General features: G+C 51.1%; 2 protein-coding genes across 2 annotated transcripts in view; one reads left to right on the forward strand and one right to left on the reverse strand.

Annotated features, from left to right (window-relative positions):
* The window catches only part of LOC141919976 (hemoglobin subunit rho), a 118,228-nt gene that overhangs the window by 36,953 nt on the left and 67,570 nt on the right, over window positions 1-13,705 (reverse strand). The window lies entirely within an intron of this gene.
* On the forward strand, window positions 9,036-13,679 carry LOC141920002 (uncharacterized). The gene is given in 10 exon segments (XM_074816689.1): window positions 9,036-9,206; window positions 9,807-9,823; window positions 10,132-10,219; window positions 10,673-10,707; window positions 11,364-11,404; window positions 11,407-11,579; window positions 12,217-12,405; window positions 12,768-12,903; window positions 13,118-13,463; window positions 13,505-13,679. Coding segments are annotated over 10 exon segments (1,371 nt in total).

Here is a 13,705-nt window from a genome sequence, read left to right on the forward strand (position 1 = left end):
CTGTGCTCCTTATTCTCTCATCTTTATTGCCAAGTGCGTGGTATGTTCTGGAATGTCCCCTGGGTCTGTTGGGGTCAGCTGTCCCGGCTGTGCCCCCTCCCCGCTCCTTGTGCACCCCAAGGCTGCCCGCGGGCAGGGTGGGGTGAGGAGCAGAAAAGGCCCTGAGGCTGTGCCAGCGCTGCTCAGCGACGCCTAAAACATCCCTGTGTTATCAGTCCACACTGCTTTCATCACAAATCCGAAACACGGCCCCATACAAGCTACTCTGGAGCAAACGGATTCTATCCCAGCCAAAACCACTGCACCCTTCCTTCTTATTTCTATCCACAAACAAAATTCCATAGGGAGACATTTGGACATGCAGTATTTTGCCAGAAATACCCTTATCGATGGGGTAAGTGCTTGGGTCCCTGCTGTAAAATGATCAGTAACACAAAATGGCATCAGAAAATACTGACTGGATTTTCCCAAGTGACAGAGCTGTCTCTGGACCGCAGACATCAAATAATTATTTCATTCATTGGACAGCACATGGCTGATCCATACAAATCAAGATATAGACATGCCATCGAAGTGGCACACAAGCCCAGCACTGATATTTATTTATCTGAAATTTTGCAAGTGAAGGTGTAATATTTTTTGCTGTTGTTATTTAGCATTTTTGTTGCTGTTTAGCATCTCAGTCATGTAGCCCAGGAAGAGAAGCAATTGGTAGCAGCAGTATTTAGTATCTTTGCTATACATCAAAGCACAGATCAGACACTTTAATATTGTATTAGAGGTGTAGAATGAAAAGACAATCCCTGCTACCACCAAGATCTTCAAATCTAAGGACAGGAGAAGAGAAGGAAAAGAGGGGAGAAAAAGAACCATAAACAGGGTGGGTCATCGTGAGAGGCTGCAGGAGTTGTGTGTATCACTGCACGATGCCAGGCAAACAAGAGGCTATATTGCAAATTATGGATTTCATTGACAGAATCAGCTGGAAAACGGAGGGGGTTGAGATTATTTAAATTTCCATTTTCATGTTGCTCCTCTTATCAAAATCACCTGAAATAGATGAAACTTCATCTGCAGTAAAACAGCAAGACAAAGCTCAAATAATCATCCATGATTGTTGTACTGCCACTGAAATTGGCTTGTGACTGATTGTGCAGCCTTTAGATGGAACGGAGCATTATTCAGGTACTCGGGGTGAAAAACATACGAAGGAGTCAGGGGACAGGGACAACTACAGGAAAGTGTGGGCTATAAAATGCTCTGATAGTCACCTAAAATCTGTGGACTTGAGAAATCTCCTGGCTGCCCCTCATCAGGGGCATGGGGACAGACCCAAGTGCCAGCCGTGACCCAGTCCACATGCTGGGATTTCTGATGAGTTGGTTTTAATGTATGGATGTCAACAGTAACTGTTAAGGCCTTCACTGAGTAGATGCCTCGCATGACTCAAAGCAAAGACACTTTCCAAATGAGGAACTGCCATCCGGATCGTGATGCCAAGCGAGTGTTTCCCAGAGCAGTGAGCTCTGCCAGGGACATCTCTCATGTCCCATCAGAGAAGCTTCTCCTTGGCAAGAGGACCCTGAGGACACACCCCTGCGGATCGGTTTAGTTCACGTGCTATAGAAGATGGGGTTCAGCATGGGGAGGGCCAGCAGGTAGACGTTGGCTGTGAAGATGTGAGTGAGAGGCCAAGCCCACCAGCCACGCTGGTGAACGTGGACGAGCCAGCCATGGGGATGTACAGGACTGCCAGGATATGTGACAGGCAGTTGTTCAAAGCTCGAGATGTTCCCTCTGGGATGCGATGCTCAGAACGGCCCTACAGTCGGTATCTATGGCACGAAGATGAGGATGAGGTCGAATGTCAGAGAGTGGCTGAAGCAGAGCCATGCCGGTTATTGAATGCAATGCCTGCACATCTGCTTGGTCAGACAGCAGGCGATGGCAGCCCTCCCAAGAGGTACCTGTTCAGAGCAGCCAGCCCGGTCCTGCCTATCCCGGCACTCGTGAGCATGGAGGAGTGTCTCCTCAGGTAGCAGATGGCCACTTAGCGATGGAAGACCATGGCCAGAAGCACCAAGGACTCCATGAAGGAGAAAGAATGAATAAAGTAAAGCTGAGCAAAACAGGCCCCGAAACTGATTTCCTTGTAGTTGACCCCAAAAACACTCATCACAGCTGGCACTGTAGAGAGAGACAAACCCAAACCGGTGATGGCCAGCATGGACAGGGACCAGCGCACAAGCTCGTGGGGCTCAGAGCAGTCCCAGTGGCAAAGAGGGTTGTGCAGTTCCCCACAAGTGACACAATGAAAATGCAAGTGAAAGGGATGGAGAGACAGACGTGGGAGACCTCCAACCCCTGGGTGCCCGTTGGGGCGAACAGCGTGAGAGGAATGAAAAAAATTGGTTCTGGTGCAACACGACACGATGAGCTAAAGCACAGAAAGGCAAGGTGAACCTGTAATCTGTGAACCAAAGGAAAAGGAACCAACTAGAAATGATCCCGTATCATAAATCTGCCAGATCCAAGCAAGCAGATTTATGTGATGTGCTCTGGCTCTCTCAGAGTTCTGCAGTACAAGCTCTTATTTAAATGAGGGTTGGATGATACAGAAACATGCCATTAAAGATGTGAACATTGCACTTTGCTATGGCAAGAATAAATACTGTATACCTACGAGCCCGACAACTTCTTCATTTACCTGTTACTGTGATAAATATCAACATGGGATGTTACCATTATTACAGACATCATCAATCTGAGGAAAAGGGAGGAAAGTTTGCAGCTATTCCCCAGATAAATAGTGACTAATCAAATGTCCTGGTGAAGCACAGACATTTGTGCCAATTTCCCATGCACCCGTGGCATCCCACGGCTTCTGCTTTATGGACGTGAGAGACCTTGAGTCATTGGTAGGTGTTCTTACTCCAGAAATACGCAGGAGTCTCTCCTCACATGATGAATTTGTCAGCGCTGCCGAGTTGTCTAGACTCTGCCCTGGCTGCTCCCAGTCCCACTGCTGGAGGAGACGCAGTTTTGCGCCAGCTGTGGCTCCACTCCCCTCTGCTCCCTCCTCCCACAGAGCGCGCTCCCACGCCTTGGTCTCAGCACAGCTTTGGGCCACAACAACCCCCTGCATGGCCACAGGCTTGGGGAGGGGTGGCTGGAGCTGTCTGGAAGAGAAGGATCTGGGGGTTCTCATTGACAAGCAGCTGAACATGAGCCAGCAGTGTGCCCAGGTGGCCAAGAAAGCCAACGGCATCCTGGCTTGGATCAGCAATAGTGTGACCAGCAGAAGCAGGGAGGTGACAGTCCCCCTGTGCTCTGCACTGGTGAGGCCACACCTGGAGTGTTGTGTCCAGTTTTGGGCACCTCAATCCGAGAGAGATCTCGGGGGGCTGGAGCGAGTGCAGAGGAGGGCAACGAGGCTGGGGAAGGGCCTGGAGAATAAATCCTGTGAGGAGCGATTGAAGGAGCTGGGGCTGTTCAGTGTGAGGAGGAGAAGGTGAGGGGAGACATCACTCTCTACAGCTCCCTGAAAGGACGTTGTAGAGAGGTTGGTGCTGGTCTCTTCTCCCAGGGAATTAGTGACAGAACAAGAGGGAACGGCTTTAAACTGCAACTAGACTAGATATTAGGAAGTATTTCTTTACAGAAGGGGTTGTTAGGCGTTGGAATGGGCTGCCCAGGGAGGTGGTGGAGTCCCCATTCCTGGAGGTGTTCAAGAGGTGGGTTGACATGGCGCTTGGGGATATGGAGTAGTTGGGATCTGTCAGTGCTAGGTTAACGGTTGGACTAGATGATCTTCAAGGTCCTTTCCAACCGAGATGATTCTGTGATTCTGCAACAGGGGAGGTTCAGACTGGACATGAGGAAATAATTTTTCACAGAATGTGACAGTGGAATAGGCTGCCCAGGGAGGGGGTGGAGTCCCCATCCCTGGGTGTGTTTAAGGGCCGTTTGGATGAGCTGTGGGGGGATGTGGGGTAGGGGAGAACTTTGTAGAGTCGGGCTGAGGGTTGGACTCGATGATCCCGAGGGGCTTTTCCAAACTGAAGGATTCGGTGATTCTGTGATTCAAGGAGCCCAACTCAGCCGAGGAACCGCATCCCCAGGTGCCACTACATCACCCACCCTCACCTGCCTAAAGGCAGCCAGGGAATATCCTCCAGGTCTTTACACCGACTGCCCGTGCTTTACTACAGACTCACAGAGAAACAGCTGACAGGAGAGCTGTGTTGCTTTTAAAACCATACAGTGCCTCCACTCTGAGACACCCCAGGAATGGTGTATGTTCATTTTATCTGTGGAGAATTCCCAAAGTACCTGGCCCATGCACAGGACTTCTAATCTGAATATGTTTTAAAGAGCAGGAAAGCATAATGAGACGTAACAATATAAATCTGAATAATTCATACTTGACACCAGGTTTGGATTTTATGCCGAGCAGCTAAAACTGATTTAAGAGAGGATTTGCCATTGTGGTTGGGGAGCAGCTTTCAGAAAACAGATCACGCTTTGAGGTAGCAGGGGAGGCATGAGGAGTTTTAGCTGCTGGAGGCAGAAAGGTTTAGTAGCTCAGTTAAAACCAGGAGCACATTTTCAGTCGTGATTTTGCATTATCCGGTGCCTGTTACCGATGTACTGACACAAGGCTCTGGGTCTCTCACCCGAGTCGAAGCCTGAGCTCTGGCTCTTGGTGTCCGGGAAGCGCTGCGGAGCACGAGAGGAGGCTGCGAGGCAGGGCCGGGGTTTGCACGGTGAACCTTCTCTTTCACTCCCTGCTCAGCAGCTGCATGGTTAGTGCTCAACAGGATTTAAAAGAAAACTCCCAGACTGAATACTAGTAGTGGTTGGGACAGGACTCAACCACAGGGACAGCCCTTATTGTGCTGCACGGACCTGACGTTCACTCAGACCTCGTGCGCTTCTGGCTCCTTCATCTCAAAAGGGGCCCAGGGACCTGGGATGTCCCGCGCTCTGGCTCGCTTACCAGAGATCCTGGGCACATGGCGTGGCAGGGGCAGGCGCTTCTGATTTCAGCTGGCTGGTTTCTTCCCCATTCCCTCAGTTATTCACTTCCAAACAGAACCGGACCATAGCAGCGAGTGTTAACTGCATGCCAGCTATCGCACCCGGTCCGAGCAGGGTGGACACCAGGAGAACCCTCCCAGTGCTTTGAGCGACTGCAGGTGTATTTCTCCCGTGCTTGGGCACTAGCTCCAGCTTCCTTCTGACCACATGCTTCCCTTCCTTGATCAAAATCACCCATTTTTCCGCTAGCTGTTCAAGCAACAATGACTCTGTCCGCCGAGACCCGAGGGACCATCGGCAGCAGGAATGTCCCCCTCCCTGGGTGCTGACCCACAGGACAGCACCGGTGCTGCTGGAGATGAGATAAACACGTGTTCCTGTCCCTGTGGAAGGGCGGCCAGGGGGTTTTCATGTACATCCGTGCTCACATAGCCTAATAATTGCAATACAGTGTAATCAGGCTGCATAAAGTAGCTTTGTGCTGATACTACCTTGGCCTTTTGTCTGGCAATCGGTCCCTTTGTCTGCAGACGTGGCAGTGGAAGGCTGCTGCTGGCCTGGCCTTGGTAGGAGACGTATGAGGCTATGAAATATGGGGCTGAATGCACAGCAGCCACTCACCAGTACTGAAACTACTTGAGACTAGTAGGCAAAGACACAGAGAACAACACTGCTTTTACTGTGAATTTTCTGGAGCTTGTTTTCAGAATCGGTTATGAAGGGGGACAGCATCAGGGGGTTTAAAAGGTGACTATAAAAATTAATGAATAGTGTGTCCATAAGCATGTATTCTAGTGAGTAGTCAGGGGTTATCAGTAATGAAGCAACAACGGAATGGAGTAGAATTAGAATAGAATAGAATTTTGTTAGGATTTTTTGTTGCAGCACAGCAGCAGCACAAATCCGTTTTGGCAGTCTCCCCACCTGTACCTGCCATCTCTCCACCATCACCTCCTCACCCCAAGGCACCCGAGTGCCCAGCAAAGAAAACTCCTTTTCTCATCTCAGCTACCCACCTACGCAGACCTGTATCGCTTTTTCTCCACGAGAAACACCAGCAACGTCCACTGACCTTGTTGAGAAATTCTTTTACCCAACAATGTTTAATTTTGTATTTAACAAGGCTGGAGTGATTAAAGTGTACAGAGAAGATATCCTGACCTTGAGAAGAGATCCATCCTGGCAGAATTGCTCAAACAAGGTGGATGAGGAAGAACAGCTTGGCTGGACAACAGAGTTGGGAAACATCCAAGGAGAAGAAACTGTCTTCAGAAAACTCATGAGCATTAAAGGGAAAAAGGAGGAGGGGGGTAACTCCCCAAACGACCACCTGAGACCCCCGTGCCCCATAGCGTAGTTTTGTAACGCCAGCATTATGTAAATGTAGTAGACAGGCAGAAAGGCAGAGACTTCTCAGAAATCCATGTTTTTCAGGTATATAAAGGATGAACTTCTGTTTTAGGGTGCGCATGTTAGGAGGAATGATCCCCCATGCACCCGGCGCCACATAAAGACATGCCTGCTCCTTAATGCTGCACTGGGGATAAGCGGCTTATTCCCCATTTTGGTGACAACCTGAGCAGTTCATCAGGTTGCCCAGGTGTGCGGCGGCCCAGAAAACTTCTCATTCCCTGTTACAAGATAAGAGTGATCCAAGAGTTGTGTCGTGTAATTTCTGATTTCAGTTTTAACTGAGACCCCCTTCAAAATCCTAAAACTTTTAGGCAACAAAGATTTTGACGGATGGAATAATCAAGTACTTGAAATGAAAATTCTGAAGAAACAATATCTGTCCAATGTAAAATATATCACCTTTTTTCCCTTTCCTTCTATGTGCATCAAGAGATCCCCTGCTCACGCTCACTTTTAAAGTGCATTTTAACCAATTTTTTTTGCAGGGAAAGGAAGAAAACATCAGATGTTGTCTCAGGGACCCTGGGTTTATCTCTGCTCTCCTGGTGCCAAACCTGGTTCACTCCTGAAGGGCTCCAGGACGGAGAGGCGGCTCCGGCGTGAGACGGTCAAACATCTCCTCGTGCTGGTGGCGGGGGTCCCTCCGCGGGGGTCCCCGTCCGCACGGGCTGTCCCAGCCCCTGGCAGTTGGTGGCGATCCAGGGCTCAGCTCGGTTGCCCCCCCCTTGGTGCTGAGTCCCGCTCGAGGTGTCCTCGGCACCCACCTGGCCGGCAGCTGTGGCACGGGTCCTGCACGCTGACCCCGTAGCCCAGTACCATGGCGTGGCCACTGCTGGCTACAGGCCTCAGGCTTTGTGCTGAGTTTGCAAGGTCTCAGGGGTGAGGCAAGCCAGGTTTGCTCTCTTTGAACCTGTCCTGACCCGCCTGGAGCTTTGCTTTTCCCACATTTAGCAGTAACGGTGACTGTGGCTATGGCTCTTCTGCTTATTGTTGTATGATGCAACCAGAGTTTCAGTTTTATACAGCTAGGAGTAAAAAGTAGCTGTTGTCTGCTGAATGAGATATTTATGACTTCAACATAATGGTATAGCGCTGAGAAATCCAGGTCTGGCAGGATGGCAGGGCCTTAGGAAGTGGGGACAGAGAATGCAGCACAGAGGAGCGCAGGCATGAGGTGACGAGAAACAGGGCACCTCATGGCTATAAACAACTCAGGAGTGGCCAGCTAAAGAAATGGAGGCTCAGAGCCAGACAAAAATGGTTTGGGGATGACAAAGAGAGCAAAGAATGAGTATCTAACATGTAAAATGCACCATATTTAGGAAATCTGCACAGACTTGCAGACCAATGAAGAGAAAGCAAAGTGTAAAAGCATGTTATCAAACATAAAAAAGACACAACGTGGACCCTGGAGTGAGGAAGAAGCAGCCATGAACACCAATATCATACTCCTCCCTGTGAGGGATTCCAGATTTTGATGACTTGATGTAACATCCAACACCATCACCAAACTGAAGTCACCAACCTTGGGACCCAGAGGAGCAGTGAAAGGGGAAACATGACCCCAGGGAAGAGGTAGAAACTGGGAAGTGTGGGTATAACAATTGTAATTGTAGTAGTAGTAGTAGTATTACTTCTTTTTCTGTAGAGAAATATTGATTTCTTTATTTTTCCTTTTTTTTTCTGTAATAACTAGATCTGAACTAACAATGATTCTTGTACTAGACTGTTTTCAATTACACTAACAATTAACTCTTGGATCTACACATAAAGTTCATTTGCTTTTTTGCCCGTAAATGAGATTCGGATCATAACACCACACACGGCCCTTTGTAGCAGCGGCAGTGGGAAGCCACGTGGGGCTGCATCAGGCATCTCCGACGAGATCCGTGGTCTCCAGTGGCACTGAGCAACGTGAGTGCACTGAGCTCCCGGCTAAGGCAGACCCTGGGGTGCCCAGAGGCACCCTGCACACCCTAAAGCAGTTACCCAGCAGCTGCTCACCCAAATCTGACCCCAGGGAAGAAGCGGGAAGAAGCAGACCCTGACCCCAGATCCTGGAGAGAGGCCGCTCAAGGCAACTCAGCCGGATGGAGCAAACGCAGCTGCACCCAGCCCCTGCCCATCCCATCGAGTACAGGGGTACGGGCAGGACTACAGGCAGAGGAGAGAGTTTCCCCATTTTCTGCGCTGCCCCGAGTACCTCCTGCGAGGACAAGGTCTACACGCTCACATGGGACACCTTCAAAGGCTTTCTGGAGAGATGGAGGGATCCACACAGCCACGAACGTGGTATCTGCGTGGGAAAAGGTCGCAGAAAATGTAATAGAGGGCTGAATCCGCAGGCAGGTGGGTAAGGACGCGTGGGAAAAGGGTCAGCATGGCTCTGCCAACCTGCAGACGAGACTCCCCAACGTATTGCAAGTCCGCCAAGGATTCTGCCTGGGACAGACCCAGGGGATAGAGTCAACCTGGATTCACAAGGGCCCTGAGCAAGGTCCCCTCTGAAGATCATCACATAAGCAGCCATGAAATGAGAGTTCCACACAGCACTGGGTAACTGAATCGTAAGACAAAGGTGCATGGCTACCCTTTACAGTGAACCCCCACAGGAATCTGCACTGGGATTTCTGCTTTTCGACGAATTTTCTCTGGGAAAGGAAGGGGAAAACAGCAAGGCAACCAAGTTTCTGATGATATTAGATTACTCCAGGAACAGGAGGCCCAGCTGTGAAAAACTGCAGAAGACCGTGGTAAGACTGAGTCACTGAACAATAAAACAACAGATTAAAAAAAAAAAAAGCAGTTGAGATAAACATACAGTGATGCACTTGGGGAAGAAACAGAACATTTCAGATAAAAAAAATGATAGGCTGGTGGCTAACAATTATCTCTCAGGAACAAGCTGTCACGGTTATGACAGTGTTACGACAACACAGTGCAGTGATCAGCAGTTCCAAAAACAAAGTAGGTATTAGAAATTCCTCAGCAAGGACCAGAAAACAAGGCCAGGACAGCGTTGTGCAGCTGAAACACTGCTGCCATCCTGATGCCTTGGGGAGCAAAACACTCGCTGGGGGAAATGGGTGAGCGGACTGGGCTGTGGTTGGAAAGAGGCAGTGGAGGGGAGCTATGACAGAGGTGTCAAAGGCTTGGGGGGGGGGGGGGGGGGGGCGGGAATCTGCTCGTTGTCTCTTCCAATACGAGATCTAGAAGCACGAGACACTAAAACAGCACGCGCCTGGTTCAGAGTGAACACACAGAGGTCGTTAGTCGTGCAGCGTGTCGTTAGGCTGTGGGAATCACTAAAGCAGGGTCTCCTGGAGCCTAAAGTGTCCATGCATTAAATTTAGGAAGATGAGCTCCTTAGGTGAGTGGGTTCATCACCAAAACATCAGTGATGTGATCCAAGAAAAGTGCAAAACAGCCCCAAAAGCTGTGCTGCTCCAGGAGGAAGACTCTGCCCCTCTGCAGAGGGTGAGGGCTTGTGAGCAAACCCTAGCTTTTAGCTTCAATTACTGTTCTCAGGTGTTTGCAACAAGGTGCACCGTTTCCCCTCATCAGCCAGCATTTCTTTTTTGTGCTGGGAGTTTCCTTCTGAGACAACAGCACTTTTTCCTGCATGTCATTTTTTTGTGATGAGCGTTACCCCTTTCACCTGTTCTTGGGGCATGGCAGAATCCTGGATCTGTCCCTCCTTGGCTTCTTCGTCTCATGCAGTGGTGCAAATCAAAACTGCCTGTGCAGGGCGAGTAGAGGAGAAAGGGTTTGTTATGAATGGCCACAGCTGATAAGAGACCTGCCTCTTGAAAAAACACTAGATGGTTTCCCAGGCAAGTTGTCACCAAAACAACTGCTTCTAAGGTAACAAATGCTGGCAGAAGTTAAACCTCCTTAAAGGTATTAAGAGGGCACTTCCAAGTGCCAGCACCTGTGTTAGAAGGCTTTCCTGTTAAAGCTGACCCCAGGAAGCTCCTGTGCTGAGTGTTCCCGCAGAAGATCTGGAGGCTTCCTGGGCTGGTAAGGGGAAGAGCTGGTTTTCAGGGGCTTTGTTGGTTATATAGAAAGAGCTATGATGTAGGGTAGCTGTTTTCTAATCCTCAGATTTATGTGTCTGCTTCCTTAGGTCTGTAATTGTGGTCTTCTGTGTTGTTTTATGCTACTTATTGTTGTAAAGGGTTTGTCTTGCTCCTGTGTTTTGCAATATCCTTCTTAAAAGGTGATTGGTTTAGACCCTTATGCTGTAGTGACAAGGTGGGTTTGGTTGGGTTTTGGGGTCTTTCTTGTTTTGTGGCTTTGTTTTGTTGGGGTTTGTTTGTTTTTAGTAAACAACTATAAAAGTCCTCTCAGCCTCTATGTGGGCAGAGGGGGCTGAGGCAGGGTTATGTGAAGCATCTTTATTGCTCGAGTCAGGTCTCCTTTGGAGACCTCAGGTGTGGGTCTCTAAAGGCCCAGATGTAGGTAAACCAAGCAAAATGCCTTCGTCTCTTAACGTACTCCTGAAAACAAGGTGGGCCTCCTGCAGCTCACGGGCCACACAAGATGTCAGCCTGACAGTGTGTTTGACTACCTGAATGGCTAAGGAGATCCCTTGACTAGCAACATCTGGTTGCAGGCCACTTGAGAGGTGAAAGCTCCGTACTGAAGCAGAGGGGGGCTTAATGCAAGAGGGCCCCAGTTTGGACAGGTCTCTCTGTCCCATTTCCAGCTGTGGATGTTTGAGGTTTGACTGTTGAACAGCCCGAGCCCTGAGGGCTCTTTGTCTCTGATGTGGCATCGCCCGGAGGATAACGTGTGGCTGACCCCGCAGCTCTGCCTGGGGGGGGGCTGCGCTTGTGCCCTTGGTGCTGGGAGCTGCTGGTAGTCTGCTGGCGTGTCCTCTGGAGCGCCTGGCCCTCATGGCACCCCAGTTACTGCTGTGCATGGCAAAACCCTTCCTGTGCTGTCCCCTCTCTGCACAGCTCCATCACCTCCCCGATCTGGCTGGGATGGGAGCGGGGCAGGTGCTGCTGGTGCTGCTGGCCGCCTGCGCAGCGACGCCTGCGAAGGACCCGCTGCTGAACATCTGCATGGATGCCAAACACCACAAAACCAAGCCTGGCCCCGAGGGGACGCTGCATGACCAGGTGTGGCTCTGCCAATGGGTTTCGTGGGATTGTTGGGGTCCCCTGTCCCTACCTCCCCAGATGATATGGGTCAGTTTGTGCTTTGGGCTTAGCAACTATTTGTCTGAGGAAGAAAACCTGTGCTGGCGATGAGGCCTGTTTGCTGTTTTCCTCCAGCAAATGGCTCGGGCAGACGCAGTGGTGGGAGGGTTTCTGTCAGCTCAGTGTCACTCCTCTTTAACCAGGAGGCCTCCCCTTCCCAAAGCTTAGGTACCCCAGAGCAGAACGAGGTAAAGGATGGTGAGGAAAGATGTTCTTACCTGCTCCCTCTCTGTGTTAGAGACTCTTCTTGCTCATTGAAGAGCTCTGCCCCCAAGGCCTTGGTGGGGATGGGGCTATGAGCAAGCCAGGGTGCAAGAGAAGGGAGTTTTTCTGTTCCTCTGGCTGACACTAACTCCTCGTGAGGCTCTAACCTTCAGAGTGCTCCTCCTGCTCTTTCTCCAACTCCACCTTGCTGCAGCCCTGACCTTTTCAGTCCAAAGTGCCCAAGGGTTTGCTGGAAGAGAGGCTGCTGAAGAGATTTTACTGTAGCATCCCCTGACTCCCTCGAGCTGCTGCCCGCCCTCCCTCACCAGCCAGTCTCTTGTTCTTGTTGTAGTGTGCTCCCTGGAAGGACAACGCCTGCTGCACCGCCAACACCAGTTCAGAAGCCCACAAGGACCAATCCAACCTGTACAACTTCAACTGGAACCACTGTGGGCTGATGCCACCCAAGTGCAAGCGCCACTTCATCCAGGACACGTGCTTGTACGAGTGCTCGCCCAACCTGGGGCCCTGGATTGACCAGGTAGGGTCAGATCTGCTGGGATTAAGACAACAGGGCTCATGCTGGCCACCTGATGTGTCCTGTGCTGGTCCCCCATGCAGTGTACCCCTGGCAGGGACGGGAATGTGCTTTCCAGGGACTCTGCAAGCTTTCCTGCTGGGTGGAAAGATAGAAAGGACTTTGCTAGGCTCTGCTTAGGTAGCCAGACAGGCTAACGGAAGAATGCTTGTTGTCAAGGGCATGTGCCTGCTGGGGCTGAAAGTCTTCTGAGATCAACTCTGGAGCCCAGTGGAAGGGGCTGGGCGGGGATCTGGGATGTGGCAGATCCTGCCTCTTGGCTTTCAAGGGCCACCACCAGTGCCCGTGGTCCTGTTCCCTTGCAGGTCGACAGCAGCTGGCGTCGGGAGAGGATTCTTCATGTGCCACTCTGCAAAGAGGACTGCGAGGAGTGGTGGGAGGACTGCAAGGACTTTGTCACGTGCAAAGAGAACTGGCACAAGGGCTGGAACTGGGCAACAGGTCAGTGGGGTGTGTGGAGCAAGCCTCTCCTTGCAGGAAAGCCCCTGGCAGTGCTGCTGCTGCCCGTCTGTGGGGTTGTGGAGTAGAAGGTGGCCAAGCCACCACCCATCAGCCAAGACGCGGTGATGGGCTGTGGGTGGGTGACCTGCTCCTCACGGGTGAAGGGACCTAAGCGTGCCAGCTCATGTTGTTTTCTGGTGCTGTCTGTCCTCAGGAACAAACCGCTGCCCGTGGGGCTCCATGTGCAGACCCTTCAGCCACGTCTTCCCCCAACCAAAAGACCTGTGTGAGAAAATCTGGTCCAACTCCTACAAATACACCACAGAGCACCGGGGCAGCGGACGCTGCATCCAGATGTGGTTTGACCCTGCCCAGGGAAACCCCAATGTGGTTGTGGCAAAGTACTACGCTTGGAAAAAGAGAACCTCCCCTTCTCGTGTGGAGAACGTGACTCCCGAGACGGGCAAAGCTGTGTGCGCTCTGCCGTGGCCTGTCCTAGTCCTGCTGCCTCTGGCCCTCGCAGTGGTCCCTGCGGGAGCTGGGGGCTGTGGATCCCATGGGTGGGGGCTCCTGTGACTGCTCCCTGGGGGACATGGCTCAGACTGCTGGGGCTGGTAGAGGTCACTTCGGCCTGTCTGTTCAAACTGGTCACACACCAGTACGTGCTCCACATGACTTACATGGTTGGGCCCTGGTACCTGCCTCTACTTGCAGCCACTGACAAAGGCAGTTATCTCCTCGCCATCCTCGGAAGGGCAGTACTACCCTTGCTCTGACGTAGGAGCCCCTCAATCTGTTCCCA

The sequence above is a fragment of the Strix aluco genome, chromosome 2 (genome assembly GCF_031877795.1).
Source record: "Strix aluco isolate bStrAlu1 chromosome 2, bStrAlu1.hap1, whole genome shotgun sequence".
NCBI classification, from domain to species: domain Eukaryota; kingdom Metazoa; phylum Chordata; class Aves; order Strigiformes; family Strigidae; genus Strix; species Strix aluco.